The sequence below is a fragment of the Bombus fervidus genome, chromosome 14 (assembly GCF_041682495.2).
Source record: "Bombus fervidus isolate BK054 chromosome 14, iyBomFerv1, whole genome shotgun sequence".
In the NCBI taxonomy this organism is placed as follows: Eukaryota; Metazoa; Arthropoda; class Insecta; order Hymenoptera; family Apidae; genus Bombus; species Bombus fervidus.
The window spans coordinates 1,207,030-1,220,078 of record NC_091530.1 but is presented as its reverse complement, the minus strand read 5'-3'; the positions used below and the strand labels follow the sequence as shown (position 1 = coordinate 1,220,078).

At 31.8% G+C, this 13,049-nt stretch overlaps 4 protein-coding genes across 6 annotated transcripts; 1 reads left to right on the top strand and 3 right to left on the bottom strand.

Moving 5' to 3' along the window:
* Positions 1-118: 118 nt before the first annotated feature.
* On the bottom strand, positions 119-1,346 carry Rpl17 (ribosomal protein L17). Its single transcript, XM_072016563.1, has 5 exons — positions 1,283-1,346; positions 946-1,038; positions 659-818; positions 411-581; positions 119-327 (listed from the first exon to the last, which is right to left on the bottom strand). Exons 2-5 carry the CDS (start codon positions 1,024-1,026, stop codon positions 182-184), a joined length of 558 nt encoding a protein of 185 aa, XP_071872664.1. The 5' UTR covers positions 1,027-1,038; positions 1,283-1,346; the 3' UTR covers positions 119-181.
* Positions 1,347-1,719: 373 nt separating this feature from the next.
* On the top strand, positions 1,720-9,902 carry Dsor1 (mitogen-activated protein kinase kinase 1). The gene is made up of 8 exons (XM_072016557.1): positions 1,720-2,281; positions 2,375-2,600; positions 2,677-2,789; positions 2,889-3,000; positions 6,507-6,683; positions 6,774-6,987; positions 7,075-7,241; positions 7,332-9,902. Exons 1-8 carry the CDS (start codon positions 2,160-2,162, stop codon positions 7,446-7,448), a joined length of 1,248 nt encoding a protein of 415 aa, XP_071872658.1. The 5' UTR covers positions 1,720-2,159; the 3' UTR covers positions 7,449-9,902.
* Positions 2,608-6,485, bottom strand: LOC139994157 (sodium/potassium-transporting ATPase subunit alpha). Its single transcript, XM_072016541.1, has 2 exons — positions 5,898-6,485; positions 2,608-5,755 (listed from the first exon to the last, which is right to left on the bottom strand). The coding sequence occupies exons 1-2, from the start codon at positions 6,342-6,344 to the stop codon at positions 3,149-3,151; spliced, it is 3,054 nt and encodes a 1,017-aa protein (XP_071872642.1). The 5' UTR covers positions 6,345-6,485; the 3' UTR covers positions 2,608-3,148.
* On the bottom strand, positions 9,024-13,010 carry LOC139994160 (putative RNA-binding protein EEED8.10). Of its 3 annotated transcripts, XR_011801566.1 has the most exons (9): positions 12,871-13,010; positions 12,569-12,797; positions 12,413-12,489; positions 12,193-12,320; positions 11,843-12,111; positions 11,206-11,711; positions 10,545-10,821; positions 9,791-10,481; positions 9,024-9,682 (listed from the first exon to the last, which is right to left on the bottom strand). XR_011801566.1 is itself a non-coding variant. In XM_072016547.1 (8 exons), the coding sequence occupies exons 2-8, from the start codon at positions 12,633-12,635 to the stop codon at positions 10,087-10,089; spliced, it is 1,719 nt and encodes a 572-aa protein (XP_071872648.1). In that variant the 5' UTR covers positions 12,636-12,797; positions 12,871-13,010; the 3' UTR covers positions 9,024-10,086. The 3 variants fall into 3 exon arrangements, 2 of the variants coding, with proteins under 2 accessions (XP_071872648.1, XP_071872649.1); XM_072016547.1 differs by having other exon boundaries at positions 9,024-10,481; XM_072016548.1 differs by having other exon boundaries at positions 9,024-10,481; positions 12,569-12,935.
* Positions 13,011-13,049: the final 39 nt, after the last annotated feature.

Here is a 13,049-nt window from a genome sequence, read left to right as displayed (position 1 = left end):
TTTATTATTATAGAAATATTATTAAATTTCAATAGAATTTAGCCTTAATTATTTATTTCTCTGTTAAGAAAAATGCACATACGTGATAATGAAAAAGGATAGAAATGAAGTGAAAGAATTAAAGACCAATGTAATTTTCATTTTTTCCGTTATACATTCAATATCCAGCTAATATTTAAAATTATTCTCTCATCATTTTCTCCTTTTGTCTGGCGAGTTTTTTCTTACTGAGCTTCTTCTTTGATGGCTCTTCTTCCGGACTCTTTACTACAAAATCTTCTTTCTCAGTCAAAATTACCTCAATGTGACACGGTGAACTCATGTAAGCTATGGAAGCGTACAAAATTTTACTGAACTATCGATTAAATTGTGAAATGCATATAGTTTAAATGAACGTTCTAAATACGTACGGTTAATACGACCATGAGCTCTGTATGTTCTTCTACGTAAACAAGGGGCATGATTCACTTGAATGTGATTAATTACAAGACGGTCAAGATCTAGTCCACTGGCATCAGCGTTACTCTCAGCATTCTTTAACAGTTGGAGTAAAAATTCTGCTGACTTTTTGGGCCAACGACCTGAATTTAAAGGTAATAAAAGTAATTTTAAGTATTAGGGCGAATTAGTAAATTATTAATTATTTACTGTGATTTACCTTGTGTGGTACCGAATTGTTTTGCTTGAGCACACCTGCCAACACCACCGTTAAATCTACGGAATGGTACACACTCCTTGTGTTCTATAACATTCTTGAGGTATTTCTGCGCCCTTCGCAGAGCCATGTTCTTAATAGCACGTGCTGTTTCATGCGTATTCTAGAACATAGGAGTAAACAACTAAAAAATTTATTAAATAAAACAAACCATTCCAGTATAGCACTTTGTAAACACAACTTAGGCTGTGAGGTTAAGTTTTCTGAAATATAGTTGTTGTTTTATTTACTTTGAAATGCACTCGCAGATTCGATCCACGTGCTTTGCACGATTTGCTTGCATTTACAGGTTCGTGAGAATAACGCCCCATCGTGTTCTGAAATTATAGAAATCGATGATAATTTTTCACATCGGCCTTTTGCAATAGCTATCGCGACTTAACCCTGACATCACGTATATTTGGTCCCCGATAATTATCGTTTACTAAATATTTTTGTTACACTTTTTCCACAATATTATTATTTGATATCATGTCTTTAAAGATTTCAGGGTTTTAATGAACTTGTAAAAATAAAATCGAAGATGTAAGCAGATTCCAAAATTGCTATTATACATGTCATACGTACCTTTTAACAGCACGATTTTAAAGGAAAAAGCGTCACTCGTGTAACTAGAAATTAGAAAGACATTTCCTGTGACACACGTACTGCCAACTTAAAATATGTCGAGTAAAAAAGCCATAAACAATACTATTTACTTTATTTTAATTAAATATGATACAAGTACGCGTAGATTAGACCATAATTTTAATATATAACTTTATTTTGAATTATACTTGAAAGTTTTACATACTTTATATAATTCCATGTTTGAATAATTTAATTCTTGATTGTGGAAATTAATCACATTTTAAATAATAATTTATAATTAATGGGTGGTTATTTATATGTTTACAGTGATATTAATGGTATTAGGGAGTATTGTATTCTAATTGAAGTCTTATTGTATTAGGTCAAATTATTACAATTTTTAGATAATTTATTTCTAGGAACTTTTTAAACGAGTAATATACGTGTTTGTCGTTGTCCCGGGAATATTCGTATAACCTCTTCTTATTTGCACAATATTTGTAAAAAATATGCATACTTGTGTTATTTCGTGATTGCTGTTATTAAATTAACAGTTTTTCTAAACAAAATATACATTTTTTCGTTGTTCGCCAAAAAATCTAATTAAACAAAGAATTTGACAGATCGGAGACTGACAGTTCAGCTTTAACAACATTCCGAGCTGGGACTATTCCTTACAAAATTTCGAATGAAATTCACAATGAGAACGTATATGATTGTATATGTATTATAATTTAAAAATACGATTAGAAAAGCTTTCGATCGAATAAATTTTCGATTGACTAAATAGCTGTATTTAATCTACAATAATATTATTGACAAGTGTGATATTTGTAAGAATTGTTAAAGATAGTTATTCAACCTTGCAATCCAAATGTCAAAAAACAAGTTAAATTTGACACTGCCACCTGGTTCGATAGAACCAGTTCCAGTTGTGTCACCGTCACCACCAGTACCACCATTACCCATTTATTCTGAGCCGCCAGTAATTCCAGAGTAATCAATTCTTTCATTAAAATTTTTATTATTGAAGACAAATATTGTATTTATTTATATGCAAATACTAATTTTCATTTATTTCAATTACAGCGGAGTTATGGGGAAGATGAGCATAGATGCCATTCAAGAAAGATTAAAGGAATTAGAAATGGATGAGGAACAAAAAAAGAGACTAGAAAGCTTTTTAGGTCAAAAAGAAAAGGTCGGAGAATTATGTGATGAAGATTTTGAAAAACTTGGAGAACTTGGTGCTGGTAATGGCGGTGTTGTCATGAAAGTGAGGCACAAAAAATATGGACTTATAATGGCAAGAAAGGTGTGACTTATCTATGTTCAATGTGTTTATTTGCTTCAACTTGAAATTCATTGTATTATAATGATCATAATTTCAGCTAATACATCTAGAAGTCAAACCTGCCATTAAGAAACAAATAATTAGAGAACTGAAAGTTCTGCATGAGTGCAATTTTGCACACATAGTTGGCTTTTATGGTGCTTTCTATAGGTATAACATTTTTATCTAATATAGTAATTACCTACAAAGTTAACATATTCAACACATTAACATATTTACATTAAATATAAAATATTTTGCCTATTACAGTGATGGAGAAATTAGTATATGTATGGAATATATGGATGGTGGTTCATTAGATTTAATACTGAAAAAAGCTGGAAGAATTCCAGAACCTATATTAAGCACAATTACTTCAGCAGTAAGTACACTCACTCTTTGTTATTCTATCCTATTTTGCTTAAGGATATAATTTTAGCTTTTATACTTATTGATAGCATTCCATAAATAAAACCATGACATCATTAATTGAATTACTTCAACATTAGTTATGAACTTTAGACAAATATTCAGTAGTAAGTTTCCTGTTCTATAATTCCACCAGGAATCTTCCGAATACATAGTCTTCTTAATTCGTCATATATCCAAAGAAATGCACCAAGTGGTAGACATGGCCAGTACCAATAAGAACTTAATGGCATGGTTTTAAATATCTTCTCAGTTCCTGGCACATATAGCAATATACCAGTTAAGATAATTTCGAAAATGAAGGCAAAATTTAAAAACCAATTATCCATTCCTTGCTGTAGAATCGAGTTGACTCTCGTTTTACACATTATCAAATCTATAAGTTGTGTTATAACGATAGTTAAGAAATATCCGGTACGAGCTTCATTTAGTAAATCCATTCTAGTATCATAGGTCCAAGTTTGACCATAAGAATCTTGCAAGTCGTTAATTGACTTATTTTCCCAATCTAATCTTAATCCTAGCAAACGATCAGGTAAAAATCCATTTAACATAAGAATTAGGAAAAAAGTGTAAAATGCAGCTAAAGATTGAGTCATTCCAATCTGACCATAGGCTACAGATATTAAACGTTTGTTTACAAGTTGATCATATTGAGGATTCCTCGGTGGCCGATACATGATATCGGATTCGGCTTTTTCATATGCTAATGCTATAGCAGGAAGTAAATCCGTTCCTATATCTACGCAGAGGATCATCTCAAGAATAAAGGGTAAAGGAATGACGAATAGAATACTGCTCAACATTGGCAACATTTCAGGCACACTAGACGTCAAAGTGTAAACAATGGATTTCTTAAGATTGTCAAATATCAATCTACCTTCTTCAATACCAGTCACGATCGATGCAAAGTTATCGTCCATCAGTATCATATCGGCTGCATTTTTGGCTACGTCAGAACCAGTAATACCCATAGCCACGCCAATATCTGCTTTTTTTAATGCCGGTGAATCATTTACGCCATCGCCAGTCACTGCGACAATTTCACCCAATCGCTGGCAACTTTCCACAATATATAGTTTTTGTTGCGGAGATGTTCTTGCGAAAACGATCTCTTGGTACCTCTTTATAAGGTCATCTAATTCTATAGCGTTCATGTTCCGTAATTCATAACCGGTAATGATAGTCGCGTGTTCGTCAGAATTGGTTATTTGAGAATACGATTTGCTCTGTATTAACTTACGCTCGTACCTAGTTTCGTGTCCTTCACTTATTATACCGACCTTTTTCGCTATAGCCATTGCAGTTACCGGATGGTCGCCTGTTACCATGATCACTTTGATACCAGCTGTGCGACATTTTCTCACAGCTTCAGGAACAGCTGGTCTTGGTGGATCTAAGAGACTTATTAATCCAACAAATCTGTAACCTTCATTAGGAAAATTGTATGAACTTGGAGAATCAGTGTTAAACTCATAATCTAGACCATAAGTATAACTGGGCAGATGAAGATCACAGTAGGCTAACACACGTTCACCCAGGTAGCCTAATTCTTCACAAGCTTGTCGACATGTTGAGTGATCTAATGGTGTCATTTCTTTTGTTTCTCCTTCTGTGGTCAGTATGTGAGTGCACTTTTCCAAGATCACCTCTGGAGCACCTTTCAGGATTATTATATATCCATTGCTGTCTCTGTGTATCGACATGTGATATTTATTTATAGAGCTAAAAGGAATTTCTGCAACTTTTGGATACGTATCTCGGAATGGCTCTGTTGAGTGGATGTGCTCGCAGAATTTGAGAATACCTGTTTCAGAAGCATCACCAATCACATTTCGTTCCTCGATTGGTTTCAGTAAGATAGATTCAGTGGTGAATTCTGCCCTCAAGCAAAGGGTAGCATTCTTGAGTATCACTTGGAAAGCTGGTTTCTCCATTAGTAAAGTTTTCTCAATACCTAACATCTGATCAGGGGGACAATTATATCTGGTGAAGCCAACCCATAAATTGGACACGGTCATCCTGTTTTGTGTAAGAGTTCCTGTCTTATCTGAACATATAATTGATGTGGATCCTAATGTCTCTACTGCTTCTAAATTCTTAACCAAACAATTCTTGTTAGCCATTTTCTGGGCTGTTAATGTCAAACTTGTAGTAACAGTTACCAATAAAACTTCTGGCACGTTGGCTATGATGATACCAAGTAAATAAGTAGATGCTTTCACTATGTTGGGAGAAAGTAACAATGATAAGCCAAAGAATAATACCCCAAATAATACAGCAATAGTGATGATTATTTGAACAAAATGTTTGATCTCTTTGGCTATTGGCGTTTCGGATTTTTCAAGGTATGTTGTAAGTCCAGCAAGACGACCTATCATTGTTTGGTCACCAGTAGTCATTACAATTCCAACACCAGTGCCATCCACAGCAAAAGAGGAAAAGAAGGCAATATTAGCGGATTCTAAGGGATTCTCGTCGGTAGGATAGTCTGTACGAGGTACTGGTTCGCTTTCACCAGTGATACTCGAATTTTCGACTCGGAGTCCTTGACTTTCGATAATCCTGATATCGCCTGGTATTTTATCCCCAGTTTTGATTTCCACTAAATCGCCTGGGACTATGTCTTCAGCTGGAATCCGCATTTTAACACCTCCCCGTATTACCATAGCAAAAGTTGGAACCATTTTTTGAAAAGATTCCATCACCTGTAAGATATTATAGAAAAAGATTCATTGATATCATACTTTGGATGTTTTTTATGTTATATGCACTCTGTGCATTTTAACATGATTAAACTTCCTGTAAATGCATAAACATCCACAGTATAACAACAAGTGATTTGTTTACCTTTGTATTTTTGCTCTCTTGTATATACGAGCAAAAACCAGAAAATAGGCAGATTAGCATAATAATAAGTCCTAACCATTCTGTGCCACCACCCTCACCTTCTGTCGCCATGCTAATTCCATACAAAATATAGCATAATAATGAACAGACCCACAACAAACCAGCGAATCCATGAAACATACACTTTATAAGTTTGATATATTCCGGAATTACTTTTGGTGGTGTCAGAGCGTTCGGACCCACTTCAAGAAAAACTTTGGTTGCCTCTTCTTTAGTTAGACCAGTAACTATATTGGTATTTAATTTCTTACATAACTGTTCCAAAGGAATCATATGATCTTGTGTTGTCAATTCTTGTTGAAGTTCCCTGATTTCTTCATCAGTAAGCTTTTTCTTGCTGATTTGACTGGGTGATCTTTTTAGAACCTTATTTGCTGCATGGAACATTTCGAAATATATAAAATTCACCACATTAAGTATAATGCTATTGTACTTCTGCAAAATCTATCTTTTTTTCTTTTTTTTTTCAGAATTCAGCTTTTTTAATAGCAGACATTTTCATGGCCTCCTTGTTCTACTTGTTGATTACAATTCTGTTTTCTATCACAGGTTTTAAAAGGTTTGAGCTATTTGCGAGATAAACATGCAATTATGCATCGGGATGTAAAACCAAGCAATATCTTGGTAAATAGTGCTGGAGAAATAAAAATTTGTGATTTTGGTGTCTCCGGACAATTAATTGATTCCATGGCTAATTCATTTGTTGGAACGAGAAGTTATATGTCGGTAAGAATTTATATAGTTATAAGTTGGAGATGAGGTAGCTTTTCTGTAATTCCACCTTAAAATGTTTGATATGAATATTTGCATTTTTAGCCAGAGAGATTACAAGGCACACATTACTCTGTACAAAGTGATATTTGGTCTCTAGGATTATCACTTGTGGAAATGGCAATTGGAATGTATCCAATTCCACCTCCTGATGAAAAAACTTTAGCTGCGATATTCAGCTCTCCACCAGGTCAACCACCTGTGGAGAATGTTGCTACAAATAATGCTTCTACTCCGACAACGCAATCACCTGGACACAGTTAGTTTACTATTTTTTTTTTTTTTTTTTTTTTTGTATCTATTGTATAGAATATTTTATACATTTTATTTTTTATATTTTTTATAGATACAGGTAGCCCAAGACCAATGGCTATATTTGAATTGTTGGATTATATTGTAAATGAACCACCACCAAAATTGCCTGCTGGTATCTTCAGTGATGCTTTTACAGATTTCGTGGATCGTTGCTTGAAGAAAAATCCCGCAGAAAGAGCAGATTTAAAAACGTTAATGGTATGTGTTTTATTTCACATGGCTGTCTATTAAATGAAACAATTATTGTTCTTTTGTCTTTCCTAAATTGCTCTTTTTTTTTATTCTTAGAACCACGAATGGATAAAGAAAGCTGAATCTGAAAATGTAGATATTGCTGGTTGGGTATGTCGTACAATGGATCTACAACCAACTACTCCAACCCGTTTGGCGAACGTACAATCCTGAATAAATGTCACTCTTACATACTTGACTACCTATATACGCGTTCAGTACTCTTAAGTAAATTTTCGTTTCTTTTCGTTAGATTAATATAAACAGTGACGTTCATAAATTTCATTTCTTTCTCTTTTTTAGCATTCTAACAATTCATGAAACGAAAATCTTTCGCGATTTTGAAAACAGACTTATTTACTAGAATTTATGATAGTTTTTTCTTTTACTATATTTTATATAATATTGCTCAAACATTCGTAAACCGTTTGAGCGACAGCATTTATCGAGTAGAACTTAAGAGTATTAATATAGGTTTCGATATACGTATCACTGATTTATTCCTTTTTAAATAATCGTGTTTAGTGATTTAAATGTGTAAGCTTTTAGTTATTAATTGTATCAGAATGTATTTTACGTAAAGTGCTGAATTTTTGTTTGATATTAAATTATTTTTTATTGTACGTTACAGTCTGATTTTGAAGTCGCGATAACAATCATGTTAGAACATGGTTGAATAATATGATCATTTTTAATGTATATACAATTATCGTGAAGTACAGAAATATTATATTGACATATTTGCATGCAACGCGTCACTGTGCTTGATCTTTTTTTCGTTTTCCGGGTATTTCGTACCTTTATCTTATGATTCTGTTGAAAGTATGTAAGATAAACAATTATCCTTATAAGTTTAACGTTTATTGTACACTCATGGGCAAGTTGTGTTTCCTATGATGATATTAGGATACATATGGGCATCGGATTTATGAAGACATAATTTGAAGAGAGAAGTGTTAACTAGAGAACAAGTTACTAGTATAACATTTGTACCTGACATTCGTAGAACATTATTCACATCATTGAAAAAGAACTTTTATTTAGTCATTGTGAGAATACTATGATATCTTTTATGAAACATCAGTCCGCGATTGAACAAAATTTCAAATTATAGTTAAATAAAATAGTATTTCAATAAATTGATACAAACTTTTGTATTTCTATTGTTTTGAAAAGTTCTAAATGTTTCACGATAATAATAATAATAATGATAATGTATTTAGAATACCGTTATATAATAATTGTATCATCAACCATAATATTTATTATAATCGTTGTATAATATGGTTACAATAATTATGAAATACTATTTTATTAAACATCAACTAATGTGAAACTTTCAAACCATAAAGAAGACATATTAAAAAACGATAAACAAATAGCTTTTTAAATATTTTATCTCTTCTCTCAACAGTGCATGTTAGACCCATATCTTTTTAAAAATACGTACGTTTATCGTACTTTCTCACATATATCGCGGTCTGAGACGTTACACTTCATAGGTGAAATTAACAACATAACTTTGATGCGCGTCCATGTGTTCACACGATAATGAATATACATGATTGTATGTACTGTATAGCTGTGAATCAAGTCTTTCTTGTGCAATTTTTGCGAACTGTGTTTGAAAGATTCGGAGCCACTGTCTGGCTACCTTCGTATTTACACATACTTCAACAATTACATGTAATTAAAAGATGTTAATAATTTTTATTGTATCTATGATTAAGGGAAACAATTTGAAAAAGGTTGAAATTTCTTGAACCTTTATTCAAACAAAGCGTTCAATCAAAATACTACAAATGAAATCAATAATTCTTTTTTGTTACAAATTATCAGCTGTTTCTCTTAGTCGAACAATATTTGGTCCGTAATAATAGACAGATGTTTAATATTGTACAATCCAGTAGACATAGTCGCTTATCATTGTAATGTGCCGATAAAAAATGTCTATATGTACATAGTATAACAATATTATAAGCATTCTTATTCTATTGTATGTAAACGTTATACGTTACGATTTTTGTTTCCTATCGAAAGTATCGTAATGAAATTATTAATTGAGAATAATGAGAAAGATCCGTTATATATATGTATGGAGGTTCTAGTTATAGTATATCAACCCCATAGATATTCATGTTTGCTTAGCCATTACTTTTTTACATGTGCGATCGCCAGTTTAGGTGTTAGCCTTTTTCCGATTTGGCTTAAAAAAATATCGGAGTGTACTACGAGCGTATTGTGATGTTTGCAAGCACAGTGGGAATATCCACTTATGTGCCTAAGCGTAAGACGCTCAAGAACTGATCTTTCATATTATGTTTATATGTCCTATAACAATGTGCGTAATCCTATTTACTATATTTCGTGATATATCGTAAACAGAAAGAAACATTTTTCGATAAGTCCTGTTAAGAAAATTATGTAAGATATTATTAACATACAACCACAAAAAGAATCTATTCACCGAACAGCGAATTTTAATTGTCAAAAGGATAATTACTTCTGGCACTTACTAAAAATATATGGATATTCCTTGTTGCAAATTTGTGCATAATAATTGCCGCTGTATCGATTCACTGTCTCAATGTTGTAATTATTCAAAGAATAAATTTATCCTACATTGAAGCATGCTCTTTATGCATTGAAATCCGAATACTAGAAATAAAATATATACGTATATTTATGAAAATATTAATTTGTCTCACTAAATGCAAAGTAATAAATTTCGTTTTTATTAACATTAATTTGAGCACGTCGTTATAATACACAGTATTTTGATTTAGATTGAGGTAGAGTTCTTTACCTCTACTTAGAGTTCTCTATTAGATAGATCTATATTGACTATTTGCAGAAACGGTGATATCTTATCAAATGTACTAAGATCTACTGAAGTTCCGCCGACAAATACTTTCAAAATGGTGTTGTTAGTTCGATTAACCGTAACCGTGGCAGCTTCGTTTAGCGTTTCATTCGTAATATCCCGACATCCTGATAGATCTAGTAATTCCAACTGTGGCGCGTATTCAAGAAAATTAATCATTGTTTTATCTGTAAATTTGCAAGCCCGACACTCTAGCTGTTTTAAGTTGCACGTATCTTGTAAATTTATATCGGTTACTAATCCCAAATAATTGATTATTAATACTTCTAATTTTGGTAAAGCTGCTACAGCGGCTATACTAATATCTGTAACGAGCAAACATTCTGCAACAGATAAAAAATTATGTGTATTACACGTAAATTATTTTCAAATGATATTTGACTTACCAGCAATGTCTAGATATTTGAGTCGCAGGCATTTTGATGCCAAATTAGAAAAAAATTCGTCTGTGACTAACCCATTCGTACTGATTTTCAGCACTTCAAGATTAGTCAATTGCGCAATATGTAACATGTCGTTCGATTGTAATAAAAACGAAATACAGGAAACCTCTAATGTTTTTAAATTTGTACAATTTGTACCGACAGCCTGGATAACGTTACCAGATATATCAATACATTTATTCATCGTAAGTGATTTCAAGTTTCGTAATTTCGCAAATGCCTGAAAAGTAGACATTGTTTGTTAAAATCAAAATTTTTAACCGTTTGAATCCCAAGCAGCATGATCGCGCTGTTTAGATTTTGTGTCGAAAAGTCCCAGTGAATTTGAACGCTACGGACGACTGACGGTATTTTGTATTTCATTGTTATCTTCTCAATAATTTTTATTGAACAAAACTTGAAATATTTATAAACTAATAGTACGCATATATAATAATATAGATGTATTTCATAAAGTAACAAATGTGACGAGTGCTATTGTGCCACTTCGCAATAGATTATGACAAGCGCTATCGCGCTATTCAGGATTTTTCGACCCTGTTTTTTCAATAACTCCTGGGACTCAAACGGTTAAGAAGTAAATAAAACAAACTGAGAAGTTTACTTGTGCTAACAGATGTTCTTGAAGACAGGTACAATGTTCTAAGACAATTTCTTCCATTGTTTCTAATGGCAAATACAGTAAACATCGCCCGCTTATTTTACTGCTATACGCTTTAAAATATCGTAACTTTGGATTCATTTTAAATAATTTTTGTAGATCTACATCACATACGTAGGTGGTAGGACCAAGACTAAATTTTGTAATGTCATGACAATTATTGATTAATGAATTGATACCAGATGCAGAAATGACAATACCAGTAATATCTATTCTTTGTAAGTTAGGACACAGTTTCGCAACAATAGTTGCTGTACTCTGACGTAAAGGATATGATATTATGGACAGATTTATTTCGTTTAAATATGAACCACATCGCAGTAATACTTTGCGAATGGTACATGTACTAATTTCTTTTCGATTTAAGCAAGATAAGCTCCACATGGATATATCCAATCTTTTTACACTACTCCAGGATTCTTGACTTAATGCTTTCCATCTTTTGCACACTATAATTATTGAAAAAATTTTGTATTTACTTTGTGTATAATATATATACCTAACTACATATAAATAAAATTTAAATATTAAAATACAATTTAAAACAATAATAATACTATAAAAAGATTTATGTGCTTACCTCTTTCTATTCTAATTCTATCTATAATTGGCAATTGAAGAAAAATGTGTATTAAACAATCGTCATTTAATGCTTGAATATTAGTATCTGTAATGTCATCTCGTATGTAATTAAAATTATATACAATTTCATTTGATATTTTGTTAGATTTTGATTTATCTTTTATATTATAACATTGATTTTCTATGCTATCTGGTTGATGCCACGAATCAGCTGCCAAGACTCTTAAATCTCTGTTGTGTAATCGTATTCCTTCATCATATCTAGCACTACGAATCACCGTATAACATCAAAACTATAATCCTCTTACTTGTAATTTCATCTTCATGTTTACTGAAATTGAAGTTTACCTTGCGGCTGCTTCTACACTGTTAAACGTAATGAATGCATAGTTACTGTTTCCATGATTTCTTCGTAAGAAGCAACTTTCAACATTTCCATACTTGGAAAATAATTTTTTAAGATCTTTAAATGATGTCTAAAAAAGAAACACTTTGTTGTTAGATTTGAAATATACTGATTTGTATATTTCAGAAAAAAAATTATAATATTAAAAATATATATACAAACCCTCTCTGCTAAGTTGCTGATAAATAATTTTCTAATTGGTACGCCATCTTCAGTAACAAGTGAAAAAAGTGAAATATCTGTAATAAATGAATCAAACGTGAACAAATAGCTATGTCAAAACGTATGAATTAACCAAACAATTTCATATTTTATTACTGGTTTCTTCCATGATGTTAGTATGATATAAACTGTTAGCAATATATTCCTCTATGTAATCGGTCATTTTTATGGTTGATAATTCCTTTTCTCCCCTACTCTTTTTTTATTGGTATGATCTTCGTTCATACTTTTGAAATCGATATAATTCAAGAATAAAGATACATTCATTTGCTCATATATATATATCTACGTGTGGCTGACTCAAGTCAACGTCACGCCATATAACCTTTAAGTCCTTAACATAAATATACAAGAAAAAAATAGAATATTTCAAGCATATTTCATTATTTTTTACTTACAACATAATAAATACTAAGAGACAAGAGAAAGAAAGACAGAAAGAATATTAATTCAAAGTAAAATTGTTTACAGATATTACAATTCACTCAGTTTATTACTTTATGTGTAAAGTTACATTTTATTTATATCTTTTTGCCACTGATGTTCATAAATATATGTAATAAATTATCTCGTTATG